Raw genomic sequence first — 19,467 nt, forward strand, 5'->3', positions numbered from 1 at the left:
GACGTGAGTGTTCCGGTTTTCAAATGTTCTTTCGGAAGCTGAATGTCCGATGGGGCTTCTGCAGCTTCCAGTTGGCTGCCGGATGCTCCTGCAGCCAATCATAAGCCACGCATTGGAAGTCAAATGTTTTGGAAGTCGAACGGACTTCCGGAACAGATTCTATTCAGCTTCCAAGGTACGACTGTATTCAATTACCATTTAGCAAAAGGTTTTTTTCTATTTGTCTTATGTAAATTATCAATGAAATTTACTGAAGTCACATTTGATAATTTAGATTCAGCCTAGACAGACAATGAGCAAATTGCCTCTTCAAGCAAATATTTACCCAATGGCAACAATGGCTTATGTCCAGGATAGCAAGATACGCTTGTCTCTTCTTTCTGCTCAGTCTCTTGGCGTTGCAAGTTTAAAAAGTGGTAAGTAACACTAGAAGGTTTTAAAGACTGACTATGCTGGAAAGTAAACAATGTTGTGGTCATAACATAGCTCAAAGGCCCTGCAAGTTCCATGGAATTCTCCAGGGCTAATCAAGGCTCTATGAATAGTTGATAAGATATGTAGGTGCTTGCTAAAACATTAGAGGAAAAACTAATATAAATAGAGCAATGTTTATGAATATTTTGGACAAAAGATCTTGGATTAGGAGAGTTTTAAGACACCCAATTTTGTATACCTGTTAATAATTCTATCCTTTATGTATATGTAGAATAATGGGTAGTCTGTCTTTTCGTAGCAGTATGATTTTTAGATACTTTAACAGAGTGCTGAGTGGTGGATCCAAAATAAGACGAATGTTTGTTTTTAGGCCAATTAGAGGTCATCATGGATCGCCGACTTATGCAGGACGACAATCGAGGTTTAGGACAAGGCGTACAAGATAACAAAATCACAGCTAATCTATTCCGAATTCTGTTGGAGAAAAGAAATGGAGTAGATATGGTAGGAGAAGTGTTACAAATAACTTGATTTCAGTTTCTTAAATATTAGCTTCCAAATATATGTACATGTATATGTATCATAAGAACATTTTACCAAGGGATTCTCTATATCTCTAATTAGTACATTAATCTTTCAGTTTTCCAAATATGGATTCACTTATGTTATTGAACCTGACCATGGTGTGTCATAAAGTTTTTCTGTTCTTCCCTGTTTTAGGGAGTTCATATGAAAGAATATGTTGCTATAATGCCACTTGCCAAGTCCAAATAAATTCTGGTGGAAGGGGGTTGGGTGAAAGATGATTCTTCCATCTGTAGAACTGTAGACATCAGGCATCACTGTAAGACTCCTGTGATTTGCAGGGGAGCACATGGGGCCTTCTACATGCAGAAGGAGGGAATAGGGATAGGGAAAGAAACAGTGATTGTGGTGGTAAAAGCAATGGGGACCAACAGTAGGCTCATTGTTGGGAGAGGGAAAGCAGTGACAATAGTTGAATATTTGGTCCTCTACACTATTAAGATGAAATATTTCAGCATCATGCTTTGCGTCATATGACTTTATCTACTATAGAGTGAAGTCATACAGATGCACAACTTAGCAAATTTTCACAGGGGTGCATAAAGAACACCCTGAGAGTACAAGTCAACCTGCTTTAAATTAAATGTATTTATTTATCACAGTCTTAAGTGGTACAGATTTGACAAAGATAAACACCGTTCCAGTCTATGGTGTAGTCACAGATCATTATACTGGGACCCCAGGGAAGTCTGAGGTTGTAGCAGTTAAATTTAAAATCTTTATTAACGCTGCCTGAAAAACCATAAATAGTGCTACAAATGTTGGATACAGGCAGAGTATAGCAGGTTACCTAGTTAAATGAGACACACAGAGAAACAGCCCAGTAAACCAAGAAAAGGCTATCTCTGTTTCCTTCAGGACTAAAAGAACACACTGTTCAGTCATTGGTCAGGAACCAGCATGACAGAAGGATGCAAAAGACCCCCACAGAGAGTATGAATGATGAAGAACCAGTTTCTTTGGGATATGCATATAGACCCCCAATAGATCAGCTAAGCACTCCCAAATGCTGCATAATCACTTCTATATGAGAGAAATAGAAACTACACAATTCACATACAGTGGTACCTCGGATTAAGTACTTAATTCGTTCCGGAGGTCCTTTCTTAACCTGAAACTGTTCTTAACCTGAAGCACCACTTTAGCTAATGGGGCCGCCGCGCCACCGGAGCACGATTTCTGTTCTCATCCTGAAGCAAAGTTTTTAACCTGAGGTACTATTTCTGGGTTAGCGGAGTGTGTAAGCTGAAATGTATGTAACCTGAAGCGTATGTAACCTGAAGCGTATGTAGCCCGAGGTACCACTGTACTGTGCCATAGGTTAAAGTATGTGCCCTAACTGTGCTGTGGCTTCTTTCGGCCTCTAGAGTGTATGTCTGTTTATGGTAATCTTTTGGGGGCACTGTTGACTTTAAAACACTGTTGGCTATCTGTGTCCCAAATGCCATTTAGTTTTATTCATGGGTTCATTTATCAGCTTAAATGAATGCAAATATGTTCATTGTACCACAACTGAAAATAGCTTACTACTATCTTCTTCTTTTTAATAGAAAGAAGAAAAATCGACAGTCAGCTTTCCTTCTCTCCTTAGTCATATAACATCATCTTTCATAAATCATCCTTTGATTCCAATGATTACCTATGCAGACATCGGCATCCCATCGCTGTTGAATAGCTTTTCTCCATTAATGTCATCCATGCCCTGTGATATGAATATAGTTAACTTAAGAACCATACAATCAAAGGTAAGCTTGAAATAAGTTTGAAATAGTTGTTTCAGTATACTCAAAACTATAGCTTTCTAGAAAGCCCCTTTACAAGACTTCTGAAATGGGTCTCCGAAGAAATTAGTACAGTCTTAGCATCTTTTACTCCTAAACACTATAAAATGTGCCTGACATTATTGACACTGTTAATGATACTCTCTGGTGTCAAAGAGCAGTGCAGAAGAAATAAGTTTGAGAAGTGAGCAAGGGCTTGAGTCTGATTACTAGGATGATTTACTTGAGATGCACAGCTCCTTACCTACTTATAACAATGCTTTGCAACCTAGCTTGTGTCATGTACTTCCATGAATGTAGATTTACAGATGCAGTCACTTCTTTTCTACACCACAAACAGAATTAATTTCTATGGGCAATAACTCTGTGTATGCTACGTATGGGCTTTCATTATGTGAGTCTACTGAAGTAGAGAGTGATAAATGTCTGCTTCCTTATAGACCACAAACCATCATTTTTGTACAAGGAACAATAAAATTGTAGATTTCTCTGCCTAATGATGCATATTATTGGAATGATAAACGTCAACATATTTAAGACAATGTGAAATTACATAATGTTGCAATCTTTCATTAGTAGCATTAAAATACTCAGATTTAAACCAGACAGTGAATAAGATGAATTTTGGTAATCAAGAAGAACCAAAAGACTTTTCCAGATAATGTTTGCCTCTGTTCTCTCTCTCTTGGCAGTAGCATCCCCCCACCCCCACCCCTGCAAAAATAGGGAAGGTGTGATGAAGCCTTGTCATAAAATAGCCATGCTCCTGTTCACAGCGTTAAATAAATAAAGGGAGAAGTGTTCTTACACACTGGGTACATAGTGGGCAGCCTTTAGAATACAAATATTTTCAAGCAAAAGCCTAACAAAAAAGCAGACAATCTTGCTTAATGGGTAACAGGTAGGCATGCTGAAATTCGCTGCCGTATTTGTTTTGCTATCATTAAAGGGATAGATGATACGCCTGAAATGTACTTCAGTGCAGGGCACAACATACTATTGCCATAAGATATGGCGGTGGCCACTAGTTTTAATTGGCTTTAATTAGACAGCTTCACGGAGGATACGTCTGTCAATGGCTACTAGTAATGGATGGCTCTTTGTGTAAATTTCTCTAATGGTGTTTTCAGTGTCATTTAGTAGCTGATAGCATGAGTTTTGAGAGTTCCGCTTCAAAAAAATGTACATATTTTGCACACCTATCATGTATTCCCATCTTCTGCCTTTTAGAAGAGCTATTGTATGTGCCTGCTAACATTGTAGGCTCCTGAATCCTTAAAAAAAATCAAAAACTAAAAAAGCTTAGACACTTCCTTTTTGTACAATTGTATGCACTGTTTTAGTTATGTGGGAGGTTATTTTGCCTGAATTTCTGGCTTAGTTTTTAGTGCCACTGCCAAGTGAATCTAATGGTATATAAAGTAACAGATGCTTTGTTCATCTTACTGAGCTGTTTATTAGCCCATAACCTGCTTCAGATAACATCTGTATTCCTGCACACATGCATTTGGGGATATAACTGCTATGTATGCCAAAATCTTCTAAGTTTTAATATAGCAATTAAAATTATGTATGTGACTGAACCTGTTATGGCCATATAACTGAGGTCTAAAATCATAGCAATAATCAGTGAAGTTAGGCAATGTTGGGCTCCAGAGTAACTTGTCAATTTCCTAGCAGTTTCAGTCACGATTCAAAAGTTTGTGCCTCTGCCCAGACGCTACAGTTCTTTCCTCCTTTCCCCACCCCCTTTTGCCCACAATTTCTCCTTTTGTTTTGCAGGCAGATTCTGGGCCGTCTGAGGAAGCAGCCCTGATCGTTCACAGGAAGGGATTCGATTGTAGGTTCTCAAGCACAGACCTGGGCCTCCTCTGCTCTACAACTCAGGGAAAGGTATTCTACAATATTTTAGATTTATTCATATGGTAGTAGAGAAACAAATGGGCAGAGATTGAGTCAGCTGCTTTTGATAATGGTTTGGACCTGCATAATTGGATTTTCTACCTTCTTTCCTTGGAATAGCAGGCTCTTATACTATGTCACAAACCAGTCCTGAAAGTTTAAGAGACGTCTCCCATGTTGCATGACGAGGGACTGCTGCTTGAGAAACACAATCAAACACTTAAGTGAGCAGAATTATAGTGCCCTGTTCACCTCTGCATAGTTCCATGCTTATTTCAGACATCATGGTATATTGTGATGTTTTGCTGGTGATATATCACGATTTTGAAAGCCAGATATTGCCCAGCCCTCACACACATTGTGATTTGTGATATATTGCCAGGTTATAAATATTACAAAACGGTTTTCCCGATGTGAACTTCAAGCCGGTTTTGGACGATATATCCATATTTTGCCCAGCCCTAGTTAGAATCTACTTACGAGGAACTTAGTTGGAAAATCATTAAAGAGTGAAGTTAAAATTCATGTCCAATTCTGTGTTGTAAATAATGATCTTTTTTTACTTCTCCAGCTAAAGGTGCACAGACTCTTTAACAAGTTCCATGTGGGAAGTCTTATACCTACATCCTTATCTTTGATGCATTCACCTCCAGATGCCAGAAACATTAGTGAAATCAGTATGAGTCCTATGGAGATAAACACATACAGAATTCAGCTGAGATGAAACTTGACCTTTAGAACTCAAATGCTAAAGAAGAATCTGCAACTTTTCTCAAAGATTGGTGTGCAATAAGAAGCACATTTCTATTCCAGCTTCTTGGATACTGTGACAGTACATTCACTCTAGAATTTATTTGATCTCCAGCACAGTAAAAAGCCATGATGCAAGCAAGCAACTTTACCATTAACAAAATGCCAACATCAGTATAAGAAGTGGAAGAAAAACAAAGGATATTTTCATCGACATAGTGAATCTCAGGTTAAATGTTAGTTTATGGCTTCTAAGTTTATGATTTTGTGTTTGAAAGGTTGGGACTGTTGATTTTTAAATGGTTTTCTGATCTGTAATTGGGTCTTAAATAATTACATATTGTTGAAATACCAGATACTACAGTCTGGAATTAAAACCCTGAATATGCTCTGGCAAAGCTATTGTCCAAATACTTGTAAAGACTTCTATAAGCGACAGTTACAATTTTGTTCCACATGGAGTCTGCATTTATCCCACTCTAGCCGTAGAGTGAAATCCAAGAGCCTCTGAGAAGTGTGGAAAATTATAATCACTTGTCCTACCATTTTGAAGTGGCAGAAGTTAAAATTCCGGAATTTTAGATTCATCTTTCTGGGAAATGTCAAACAAAACTTCTGTTTCATTACTTGACACATTGGGATATGTGCAATTACTCCATTATGAAGAGTAAGGAAAGTTAAGTCTATAATTTCATGAATACAAGATTTTTTTACAGAACATTTGGATACTAATTCTCTCTGAAAGCCTTTTTCTATTTCAATATTTCAATATCAAAATAAATGTGCCTTATTTTTTGATACATCTTGTTACTCTTTTGGTGTCCATGTAGTGTTTTTTGGGGGGGAAGGGGGAAGGAATTAAAACACATATTTTTTATTTGACAGTGGTGGTTACATTCCGTTCTCCTGCACCAAATTTGTTCTGGTGGTGGTGGTGGTCTGAATGCTCTAACTGAATGTAGAAAATGATGTAATGAATTAAAACAATGGAAGAAAATAATACTGTAAAATTCATCTATCAGTTAAACAGCAACATACACATAAATTTAAAGGTGTGCAAAAGCTGCCTTGCCATGTATATTGTAGCAAACAGTGCATTGAGAATCATGTGCCTATATTTTTAAAATGTCACTGTACAAACTTAAATGTCCATGCTTATTTTGCTAATGTTTGTTACATATTTCTGAAGATGCTATTCCTCAGTATTTCTGCCTCCAGTATTTTACACTGAGTTCTTGAAGCCATGGGGATTTAAAAGTTCCACTTCCCTAAATAAAGTTACTGTTTACTATTGGCAACCAGTAAAGGCTGCAATCCTATAAACACCTAGGGGCATGTTCCATTGAACCCAATGGGACTTGCTCCTGTGTAGACATATGTAGGAATGCACTGTAAATTGCAATTCTGTATGATTCCAGTTCCTTTAACCTTCACCTTTTTAAAAGTTTTGCTGATACATAATTTCCTCTGAAACTAATATTTTAATCGGGGAATGGCTTTTATAGTCGCACATTTTTGTACTGTAGTAATCTGATCTATGCCATGTTGATATCCAGGCACATTTCCCATCTTAATGACATTAAATTCTTTTATAATTTTCATGTTTCGAAGGCATTCTTCAGAGGACACTATATAGATTCCCTATTTCATTTTTTGTATTCACACAATTTCATGTGGACTGTTGGGAAAAAATAGTACAGTGGAAGAGTATTAAGAAGCTATAAATGAATCATTTTATGCAATAAACATAAAAAATGAATACTTTTTCTTTAGCTGAAATCCTTAAATGCCAGCAGAACATTCCTGCAACTACTTTTTCAGTTTTATGATGTCCATAAGTGGGAAATATTTACTGGAAGCCTCTAATTGTTCTTAAGGGAGTAAAAATTATTCAAAAGGTTAAAATTCAGAAAAATAAAAAGATGCAATGAATTGTAGTCTGTTTACTTGTAAAACACGCTTCCAAATAATGTTTCATGTGACTAGACCTACAGCCCAATCTTACGACATGTTCCCTCAGAAATCCTATTGCGTAAGTCTACATTAAAATGCATGTCTACTTGGAAGTTGCGTTGAATGGGACTTACTTCCTGGTAAGTGTGTTCAGGATTGCAGCCTAAACTACTTAGTTAGCAAGCATAGGATTGCAGCCTATTTTTTTACTCATTTATTTTTCATTGGCTGTATAATCATGCCTGAATGTTCCTTAACCAGCAGACGTTTGTATTAAGTCAAAATAATTCTTGTCTGAAAGCTAATGCCTTCTAAGGCAGTGGCAATTAATTCAATACAAAATATAAAGTTGTCAAAATTGCAGTCCAGTTCATACTAATCTAAGGAAAGGGGGGAAAAATCACGATTTACTGTTTTTATTCCTTGCATTTCCTGTGAACGTTTTTCAAACTTGTACACATTTTTAATGTCAGTTTTGATGCCCATATATATTAAGAACAATTTATCATACGTTCATTTTTTTTTTTTAATGGAAGAAATCAGTGCATTTAAAGCAATCATGTAAAGCTGAATCTAAATTTCTTGTTGCAGGAGTTCCACCATGCTAAGGATTTTTAACATTCCTTTACGTTGTGTCTCATTTTTTTCATACTGTCCCTTGAAGCCAGCTGATTTAATTGGAAGGTTTTCATATATATATATATATTTCCCTAGGAAGATTTTATATCTTTGGGGGCAGGGTGTGTGATGCAAGATTGCTAATAAAAAAAAATGTGATAACTTTTTTGTCGAGCTGCTTTGATCACTATTTTAGAGATAAAATATTCAGCTCTGGCCTTCTCTGTTGCAATAGTATTCAATATAATCCAAAGATTTCTCTGTTGCCAAAGCATCAGTTTGTGTCGCTCTTCTGTCTGTGCCAATAAGAGTGTAACATCAGGGCTTACCGTTAGGAAGACATGATCCTTAGGTTACAGACTATGTACAAGATCTTCGCAGTAACCAGAGAACCTGGAATACCTCATCTAATTCTCTTTGCTGTATAGACTCCTGATGAGTGAAAGCATGAGGAAAATAACTTACAAAACCATATACATCCTAACTGTTGGACACCATTTATGGCCAGGGGGGCAGGGGCTGTATCAACTTAAAGGCTTAGTTGGAAGTATAGTTGGTTGATTTCAAAATTACTGCAGATCATTCACATACAGGCAATGGCCATTTTGCACATGATCAAAGCATTTGTGGGAGGAAAAGGGCGTAATGGGTTTATCCAAGCTTTGCTGTTGCACAACTCCTGTGCAAGTAGTGCAAGTAAAGTGATGTGCCAATCTAGTCTTAATACAAAAGCTATCCGTGTACCTTAGATTTCAGAATGTTAACCTAAATTCCTTGCGTGGGGTAGCAGGAATTCCATGCGGGCGACAACAGAAAATAGGCATAGGTAAAATATTGGACTCATAACAGAAGAGAGAACAAATCAAATCAATACATCTTAAAAGTTACTATATTTTAAAGTTAATAATAAAAGGATACTTTCTTCAAAATGGCATTACAAATAAATCAGTATTCTGGGCTTAAAGTAAATAAAAGGATATTGCCTACCCTGTTGCAGCAGCCCCTCTCCAGGGAGCCAGGCCACCATGGGCGAATGAAAGGATGCAACAACATTTTGGGATTGAAAAATGGCCACAACTTTGTTTTCAATTGTAGGTAAACCTTGGCATAAGCATTGGACGTGTATCCCTCTCAACTCCCAGCCGGGGGTCTGAGGCATGACAGGGTCAGTTGGGGGGAAATGGGACCACGGCAAAATGTGTGTTTACACAAATGGTCGGTGTTATATACTGAAGTTCTCACCCTGGGCCAGCAGGGGGATACTGTAGTTTTCACTCAGGTCCACATATGCAAATAAGGGATTGAAAGTGACGTTCAGTGATTGGATAGTTACAGAAAATGGTTACTGTTGCGTTCTAGTGGAGCTCTATATAAGCAGGCTGGCTGAACAGTTCAGTTCTGTTCTGGCCTGTGAGTAAACAAGAGCTGCTGAAGAATCGCTGTATCGTCCGATATGTTCACCCACAACTTAACAGTCCCCCTCCCCAGGTGCTGAGGGAATCTTTTACAGTCCTCCAGCCACACGCTTCTGGCTTTATGGACAGAGACTTCCCTCAGTACCCCTCTAACCGGGTACCTTGTTATCGCCAACTGCCAAAGTTGTTGCTACGAGGAAGATGAAAACCTGATAAGCAGGGGAAATTCCTTGCTGGCTCTGCAAAACACCGAAACCATTAAAAAAAACCATAGCAAGGCCGCTGACCTGGAAAGAAAAAGGTTGCAAAAGAGGCATGATTAGAGGGTGAGTTGGGTTGGGTGGGTGATGTGCTGGGCCAACTGTGCTGTTGAGAGCAGCACCGGCCTGTTTAAATGCCCCGGAGCGGAGAATTGACCCCCATAATTGTGGGATACATAGAGTATGAAGTGGCTCAGGTCTGCTTGAAAAGTTTTTACAATTTTCAAACAGCAACATCATAGAAGGAATATTCTCCCTGATGCAAATTGAAGACCTAGCTGCTTACCTGGGCTTTTGAGGCATGAACGCCAATTGGAATTTCAGCAGCTGCTGTTGTTTTTTCTTCCATATTTGGTAAGAGCTTTATTTTAAGATGTTTTTAATTTTCTGATTGTAATTTTTGTGTTCAGCACCACAGATTCCCACTAGGAGAAGAGCAGTATAGAAATAAAGTAAGAACAGCAGCAGTTGTTTGCTGAAAAATTCTCGCCTGAATTTTCTGCTGGCCTTGTATGCTCTTATTGTTTCCTGAACATAATTGCATAGAACGAGTTGTTATTACAGTATTACAGCCACATTTTATAGAAACGTTGCAACAAATCTTAATACTGTCCCACTGAAAGGAATTTCACTCACCCGCCAACGATTTGTATCGGATAGCAGTTGCCATGACGATGGGCCTGGTCTTCCCTGCTCGGCATTTGTGCTGGCTCTCAGCATACTATGCTTAGCTTGTGTTTTCTGCTCCAAATTTTCTTACAAAAGGAGTAGATAAGATAAAGCTAATAGAAGATTAACAGCAAACATGATAAGAAAAACATGTTGGATGGTAAATTGTCTTCAAATAAAAAGGATGTTGTGTACTCTGAATACAAAATGCCTTGAAATCTGGATTGCATGGGCAACCAAGCAGCCATTTTCTACAAGAGTACCCTTAGTGGGATTTTGGGTTCAACTCCACCGGGCTCCCTTTTGCCAGACGAGGAGGTACCACTCCAGAAAAGATCGTGGTGGTTGCATGACAATGCTCCAGCTGCCTCCCATGACATTCCCAGGTCACTCAAATGAAAACACAGGTGAGCCAAGAAGGGCAGCTGGATGGAAGCAGCTTAGAGCATTAAGCAGACATGCAGGGCAGCTGCATAAAAGGGAATGTTGGAGGATGAGGATCTAAGACATTGATGAGTGAAAGAAGCAGGTGTTGGAAGAGGGACAAGGGCAAGACAAGCAAGGGAGGAAGAAACCTGGACTGGTTAGAGCCAGAAAGGTAGGAGATTAAGTCTGGGGGTAACCCCCAGTGGCAAGCCAGAATAGTATGGACAGGTGAATGGAATCACTACATTAGACATTTAGGGGTATAGGTAGGAAAGTCCTACACCTTGGAAATAAAAACAGAAAGGGGGTCTTGTGATGAGAAAGAAATTGCCAGGCCATTGAGGGAAAGGGTCCCATCCAGCATTCTCTGAGGCTAAGGGGTCACCTGGAGTTTGCAGGATCCTAGGGACCGAAAGATTCTGACACTTTTGTATAACACACACACACACACACGTGTGTGTGAGTTTCTTCACCTTGTAAGTTGGATTGTCAGAGAGGTTTCTAGCCGAGTTTCTATGTCAAGCCAGTTTTCCACATGGGTAGGTTCTATTTTTTTATTTTTAATGAGGAACATTCAGTCATATTAAGCCCCACCGGAAACAGTACAGTCCTGACACCAGTTTACAAGTTGAGGATTAAATTCTAAACACAGCAGGAGCAGCACTTTGAAGACACAAGTGTTTACAACTCACTCAGAAGTATGTTTTGTATCGGTTCATTTTAAGTCTGCTTTCAGCAAAAGCAGAGCAGCAGCCATAATGACTTCTAAAATGGCACCTCTTGATAAATGTGAGCCATAAGTACCGTGGCTTCCACAGAATGAGCAGTAACTTTCCCCATCAGCAAGGAAGTGCAAGTTTTGAGATTAGTTATGCATTAAACAATCAATTTAGGGACACTAATTGGAAAAAGGAAGACCTTGAAATTGAAGTCAATTTTTAAAAAGAAACTTGATTAGACTAGCTTTTCTACCACATTTGTCATTCATTTTATCAAAGTTGGTAGGTAGACTGTTCGTTAACCATAAAAAAAAAGAAAGATCGGCAAAGGAGGCCTTCTTGGAAAGCTTTCAGTATAAAAGTGTACAGATAGGAACACAAGAGTTAGAATCTATAATATTACACAACTCCATTTGTATTCGTATGAAAGATCATACAAACTTTAGCCTATCAAGTTACAAAATGCAGCACTGAATTGGAACAAGTGTTCAAACTATGGCTCATTGGATATGGCTCATTTTCCAGAATACTCCATTCCTTAACCTCCACCCCATAGTTTTCTGTTTTTCCTGCTCCAATAATCTGCATTCCATGATTACAGAGTGTGTTCAGTCTTCATTGTGGTATTTTGGACAGATCTCTCCCTTTCAGGGTCCTCGCTCCAAAGATTTTTCTCTGTACTTTGACAGTCCTTGGGGTTCCCCTAACCCCACTGATACATAAGGAAGCCTTAGTATATAGCAGAGGTGAGGTCATGTTCAGCCCAAGGACCACATTACCTTATCAGCAACCATCCATGGGCTACATGCCACTGATGGGTGGAGCAATGGATGTCACTGTGCAGTAGGCTATATTCCAGCCACACACAGGCCAAGGTTTATTCTCTCCTCCCCTCCCCCCTTCCCCTCCCTCTCCATCGCACACCCATATTCCCCCTCCATCCAAGCAAAAACAGACATCTCTTTCATAGGTATATATATAAAAAAGAGAGAAACTAGAGGGCCGGTCTAAATTAAACTATGGTAGTACCTGGATTAAACAAGGATCTGGTGCTTCTAAAATTTAAAAAAGGAAGAACAATGAGTAACAAAGGCAGTGGCTTTCCAGTGTTACTGTGCATGTTACTAGACAAAGATTGGTGACCATTTATTGCAGATGGAAGTTTATAATGCCTGATTTACTTATGGATGTAAATCAACGGATTCATAGTTTTTTAGTTGTATCCACAAATATAAAAGGTCTGTTTCAGGTATTTGATCTGTGATGGCTGTTACACTAATGGAAATCATCACTTGATGATGCATCAGTCATGGGGGGCGGAGAATCATACATGGGTGTCCATTGTCCAATCTGTTGATTGCATAATCTCACAACTTCTATTAAAATCGCAGCACTGTGTTAAAAATGGCATCTGGTTAAATGGTTGTGCATCACTGGGGGGGGGCGGGCATCACTGATTTTTCCCACTTTATTGTTTTAATAGCAAAAGTTTATATTTGTAATTAAAGTAAAATACATTCTTGGTCAAGGGCCGAGGACACGTTATTACAAGAAAGCTGTATGTTCTACGTGAAGGCCCAAAGCTAACAAATTATGAAACTATCTGAAAGGTTACTAAAATATCTAACATACCATACTGTTTCTAAATGTGCGTTTCTTTCAGACATAATTTAAATAATAGCTCCACGGAGATAAGGTATCGCTCCAGCCTTTGGAAGTCTTCCCTGCACAAATCTGCTGGGCATTCACTTTGCTGTCTTTGAGATGCTACCTCATTCTATACTTTTCAACTGATGATCTTTTAAGAGCAAGTGTCTGATACTGTTTCCTATAAGTAGTTATACTTTTGTTTGTATTGTTTATGCTTTAATTTCATTATGTCACATTCTCATTGGTGAGTAAACCCATGTTGAAGGGTTCTGTTTTTTTTTAGTGGAAAGACTGGGTAATTGAAAATATATTTTACAGAAACGAATTAGGAATTCAAAGTTAAGGCCAGGGGAAGCATTTACTAGCCAAAGGGTGCGTGTTTTCTTTTAGAAATTCTTAAATTTCAGACGTGTGTCCAATATACTTCTCTCACTGAAATGAATGGTCCTCAGTTTTGCATGTGTGCAGATTTGTAACCTTTGGAATAAGTCCAGCTTTCCAAATACAGCATGTATGTCCAACAATCCATTTCTGCTCTCCCGTGTTCCTTTATATGTGTGTTCACATCACCTTTGCTGTAAAGTAGAAGTTGTTCTGGTCATCTTTATACAGAGGCAACGAACAATGCAAAAGAGCATCACAGTACAGTACAGTACAGCAGCACATACACTTCAGGTTACATACGCTTCAGGTTATGGACTCCGCTAACCCAGAAATATTACCTCAGGTTAAGAACTTTGCTTCAGGATGAGAACAGAAATCGTGTGGCAGCAGTGTAGCAGCAGCGGGAGGCCCCATTAGCTAAAGTGGTGCTTCAGGTTAAGAACAGTTTCAGGTTAAGAAAAGACCTCCGGAACTAGAGCTACCACTGTATCTTAGCAATAGTTTCCAAACTCAGGAGGAGGGTTGGTTAGATTATTTATTCAAAATGTAGATGACATCTTTTGCTGTTTTAAAATGAAACTTAGTATTTTTCCTCACTGTTATAGCATGTTGGTTCTAGCATCAGGGTCATTAACTGATGGGCCAATGTGTGCAGGGCTAATGGACTAGAAATCCTTTTAAATTATGTTATAAGAAAAAACTGCTCCTTTCCCCTTATGGGGTATTCAAGAGCCTGTATAGAGTCCTTAAGTGGGCTCCCTATTGGTAGGAGAAAATAACAGAGGCCAAACAGAGAATTTTGAGAAGTAAAGCAGCAATAATAATAATAATAATAATAATAATAATAATAATAATTTATTTGTATCCTGAGTTTCCCCAGCCACTCTGGGCAGCTCCCAATCGAGTGTTAAAAACAAAAACAAAACAGCATTAAATATTAAAAACTTCCCTAAACAGGGCTGCCTTCAGATGTCTTTTAAAGATAGGTTGCTGCTTATTTCCTTCACGTCTGAAGGGAGGGTGTTCCACAGGGTGGGCGCCACTACCAAGAAGGCCCTCTGTCTGATTCCCTGTAACCTCACTTTCCGCAATGAGGGAAGCGCCAGAAGGCCCTCGGCGCTGGATCTCAGTGTCCGGGCTGAACGATGGGGGTGGAGACACTCCTTCAGGTATACAGGTAAGCATGGACTTTATTAAACTATTGCAACAGGGTCCTCATTCACCACACGTGGGAGAGAGGAGGAACCCCGAACAATAGTGTGCAAGCCCTTATATAGAATTTTGAAATTGCCCACCCTGTAGCTCAAGACCACCCCTCAAAACATCATACATACATCACAGAAGGAGGTGGGTCTACAGCAGAAATATATCACAGGAGGCTGTCTACAGAAGAAATCTGGTTTGCCAGGATATCTGTTAATGGTCACTGGTTGCTTTACCTGGGCAGCCTAGCCACTCTTTTGTGATGGTAAACACTTTTAGTTCCTGAAACCAGGTCACAGGCTCACCCTATTCATACACAAATACACCCTTAAGACAGGTAAGCAAAAGACAATGGAGAGGCTTTCCCATTTCCTCCCTCCTTGCAGAGAAATATTTGAGGTCAATTTGGGAGAGTCAAAATGATTTGGGAGAGTCAAAATGGCTTCAGGATTGCTCTCCTGTCCTATTTCAGACACTTGGTTTATATACTTATATGTGCGTTTGCCTTATACATTTATGAACGTTTATTTTATATTTGGGACCTTAGAATTCTTATAACAATCAGGACTGTGCATTTGATTTTGGATGAAGTAGGTTCAAGTCAAAGTGACCTGCTCTCAACATATTTGGACTTGAAATGACCTGGGTCCAGAGCAGGCAAGTCCTAAAGCTTCAGAACAGCTTCTGAGCCTTAGAAAACACGTGCTGTTTCTCTGGCCCATTTGACACAGTTGTGAAACTTTCCCCAAGCTGTCCACGACTGGAAAATACCAGGGAGAGGAAACGGAGACACAGGAATGGGATGTGAGTCTGTGACAGACAGTTCTAAATTTCCATCTGGGAATGACTTTACCAGAGTACTCCTTTTACTTCCACCAACTGAGGATGTTTTTTCTTTTAAGAGATGCAGAAGGGATGCAAATGGAACACACCAGAAATTGTTTGAGTTATTTTCTCTGCTCCTTGCAGAGTTTTCAAAGGTGGCTGGCATGATTGTGTGACTTAAGTTTCTTTCAGTTCCTTCCTTATTCCAGACCAGCTTTGTCCTAAAATCCAACCCCTTTCACCCTACATCTTTTTCTCTGCTTTTCCTATTGTATATTTGTTTCTGTCTTGACTCTTTAGTCTACAGTGGTACCTCGGGTTAAGTACTTAATTCGTTCCGGAGGTCCGTACTTAACCTGAAACTGTTCTTAACCTGAAGCACCACTTTAGCTAATGGGGCCTCCTGTTGCCGCTGCGCCGCTGGAGCACGATTTCTGTTCTCACCCTGAAGCAAAGTTCTTAACCTGAGGTAATATTTCTGGGTTACCACTGTACTCTGTGGTAAAGTTTCTTCCCTTTCCTCACACGGCCCTAGTAGCATTTCCTGTTGCCCTAAACATGCTTGCAATGTCCTCTATGTGGTCACAGCAGCTGACCAATGGCAGATAACAAAAGAACCATGAGCTGCATCAGCTCCATTGATGTCACTACAGCTCTTGCAAGTCTAGAGTAAGGCAGCTGTCTAAACATCCAAGAACAACAAAAGCTTCTGTGACATCACAACAGATCGGCCAATTGCAGCAAGAGAAGTGAGGTTAGGAAGAAAGTTTGACCATGCTTATGGCCGATAAAAACCAACAGGCTATTCACTACTAACGTATAAAACAGAGGAATGAAAAGGGGAAGTGAGACAGGGTGAATATCTCAGAGTACACTTCATACAATGACAGTATTCTGCAAGGCTCAACGATTCATTTTAAACTTGCTTGCGAAAGTGTCTGCTTAAATGCTCCTGTTAACTCATCTGAATGGTTGTTAATCGGAAAAACTTTGAAAAACAATATTTCTCTGTATAGCTCATATTCATCCTCACCCATTAGATGCTCAATTAGCTGAAACAAAGCTTAAATCATATGCCAGAGGCTTAATTTAATTTGCCCAGCCTAAGCAGCTAACCATAGCAGTTAAGCCTGCATTTTAAAGAAATTACTATGGGGTAGTCAAGCAAAAAAACTATTAAGCACTAGAAGGCTATAGGCAAGTTAAAACTGAGCTTCTTATAACTTCTAGAGCGACAGGCACTTGACGTGAGAATATTTGTGCACTCGGCATAATCTATTAGGAACTTCTGCAAAACTCCTATCGAATTAAACTGCAAGTGCATAGACCGCATAGTAGCAATCTACTTTAAATAATGTAAATATATTCAACATTCCCCTCATCCATGTGCCCTTAAGATACTATCATAAAGGAATATTTTTATAGCATAATATTCACATAGATAAAGCAGATGAGCTAATCAGCAAAAGTCAGCATCTTAATGGCGGCTTCAGTCCAAGAGTCTTCCAGTCCTATGGAAAACCCTCTTGCATTAATAATTTATATTAAAGCATCAGTTTCCTGCTTCCATCTGTTGGTCACACTGAACTTTCAATGAGCATATCCAGTATTTAATATATCATTTAATCATAGCTTCTTGGACAGATTCTTCCTTGCAGGAATTCTCTCCCTACATCGCATTCAGTGCTAGAGTAGTTCATCTAATCTGAAACAAAAGCAGAAAACCTTTTTTACAATAATGGTCTGTAATCTCAGGAAGGGCCACTCCACTGCCACCCCTTTTCTCTTGCCGTCCTTCTCCGCACAGTGGGCTGCCAGGGGAGGGGCAGGTCATTTTTGCCAGAGGTCTGAAGCCATCGCTGGAGTGGTACCTATTTGTCTACTTGCACTTTTTGGCGTGCTTTTGAACTGCTAGGTTGGCAGGAGCTGGGGCCAAGCAACAGGAGCTCACCCCGTCACGGGGATTTGAACTGCCAACCTTCTGAGTGGCAAGCCCAAGAGGCCTAGTAAAGAGCAAATCTGTCAACATGACAAAAGGGGTTGATGGGCCATCTGAGAGGAATCCTTTGGCCTGGGAAGACAGATGTTGCCAAGGTGATACATTGTGTGTTTGAAGTGACAAGAAAAGAGAGTTTTGAGCAAGGTGTTCTGGGAAGAAGAATGGAGAAGAAAGTTGGGATCCATCTTGGGTAGGCTGGCTAAAGGTTGGCAGGGAGAGATAATAATAATAATAATATATTATTTATATCCCACCCATCTGGCTGGATTCCCCAGCCACTCTGGGTGGCTTCCAGCAGAATATTAAAATACAATGATTCATCAAATATTAAAAGCTTCCCTAAACAGGGCTGCCTTCATATGTCTTCTAAAAGTCAGATAGTTGTTTATTTCCTTGACATCTGATGGGAGGGCGTTCCACAGGGCGGACGCCACTACCGAGAAGGCCCTCTGCCTGGTTCCCTTCACCTCACTTCTCACAGAGAGGGAACCGCCAGAAGGCCCTCGGAGCTGGACCTCAGTGTCCGGGCAGAACGATGGGGATAGAGATACTCCTTCAGGTATACTGGGCCGAGGCTGTTTAGGGCTTTAAAGGTCAGCACCAAAACTTTGAACTGTGCCCAGAAACATACTGGGAGCCAATGTAGGTCTTTCAGGACCGGTGTTATGTGGTCTTGGCGGTCATTCCCAGTCACCAGTCTAGCTGCCGCATTCTGGATTAGTTGTAGTTTCCAGGTCACCTTCAAAGGTAGAGTGCATTGCAGTGGTCCAAGCAGAAGATAACCAGAGCAGCTGCACTGCTGTGGGGGACAAGCCCCTCTTGAAATGACCATGCTGTAAAACCTGGACTCCCCCTATTCATAGTGAAGGTGTAAATAGGTAAATAAACCATATTTCTTAAAGCTGTGACAGTCTCTGCCATGTCTGAATTCTCCAAAGGAACACAGACCCTGAGTGAGTGCATGGAACCCCCAGGAATCTTGCAGAGAGTGGGCGTGGCACCCAACCTTCGTGACACCGCCCTACTCTTTCCTATTAACATTTGATAGCCACATTGCTTGTTGATGATTAATGCACTTGGCTCGCTGAAAAGATTCATGAAAATGTACAATTCTACAATTGACTTCCTACCTCTTGCAGCTGCAGAGAGGCAAATGTGAAATATTTTTCTAGTCAGTCATTGCAAGAGTAATTCTTTTGTGTCAAAAAACAAATACACACTTACATGCAACACAAAAGCAGGTTGCCTTCAAAGTCTCCAAAAGCTATTCTGAGAAATCATTCTTTGCTAACACTCAAATTACCCTGTGGGGAAAAGGCACAGAATGTTTAGCTAGTTCCATTATTGTCAATGAAGTCATACAGGAGGCTGGGGAAGAGCCCAGGGGGGACGCTGTACAATGAAATGTGTAAATACATCAGCAGGCATTGAAAAGCTGTGATTACAAACCGGAAAACATGCTACACACAGCAGAACAGATCACCTGCGAGCACAAAATGGCATGTGCAAACTAGCCTTGTCCGTCATATCTGGGCCTTTGCTGGTGTTGATATCCTGTCTTAATCATTGCTTAAGTTAAGCCATTGATTTCAGGGTGTCTCTGTGTTCTTTAAACCAGTCCTGTGATTTTAATAAACAGATTGCCATGTACTCGACCCCCAACACAACAGGTCCATAGTAACAAATTAGAGGAGGAGGAGGAGGATGATACATTAACAGTCACCAGAGATATCAGATTTGTGTAAAATAGAAGAATACCAAATAACTAAATAGATGTATTTAATGAAGTGGGAAAGTGGCAGTTACTAGCGAAAGATCTTGTCTCAAAGCCATAAATCATTGTCATCATTAAAGACTGTTGTGAAGCCTTTCACAAAGACTCCTGACTATGCA

At 39.8% G+C, this 19,467-nt stretch overlaps 1 protein-coding gene across 1 annotated transcript in view; it reads left to right on the plus strand.

The window, feature by feature from the left end:
* MAN2A1 (mannosidase alpha class 2A member 1) overlaps positions 1 to 8,186 on the plus strand; it is a 59,890-nt gene extending 51,704 nt beyond the window's left edge. Inside the window, exons 18-22 of the mRNA XM_083576586.1 lie at positions 275 to 416; positions 806 to 939; positions 2,571 to 2,765; positions 4,584 to 4,694; positions 5,275 to 8,186. Of these exons, the coding sequence (XP_083432712.1) occupies positions 275 to 416; positions 806 to 939; positions 2,571 to 2,765; positions 4,584 to 4,694; positions 5,275 to 5,427 (735 nt within the window). The 3' untranslated portion in view covers positions 5,428 to 8,186. The remainder of the gene's footprint in view (positions 1 to 274; positions 417 to 805; positions 940 to 2,570; positions 2,766 to 4,583; positions 4,695 to 5,274) is intronic.
* Positions 8,187 to 19,467: the final 11,281 nt, after the last annotated feature.

This window comes from Podarcis filfolensis (assembly GCF_964270895.1).
Source record: "Podarcis filfolensis genome assembly, chromosome: 11".
NCBI lineage: Eukaryota > Metazoa > Chordata > Lepidosauria > Squamata > Lacertidae > Podarcis > Podarcis filfolensis.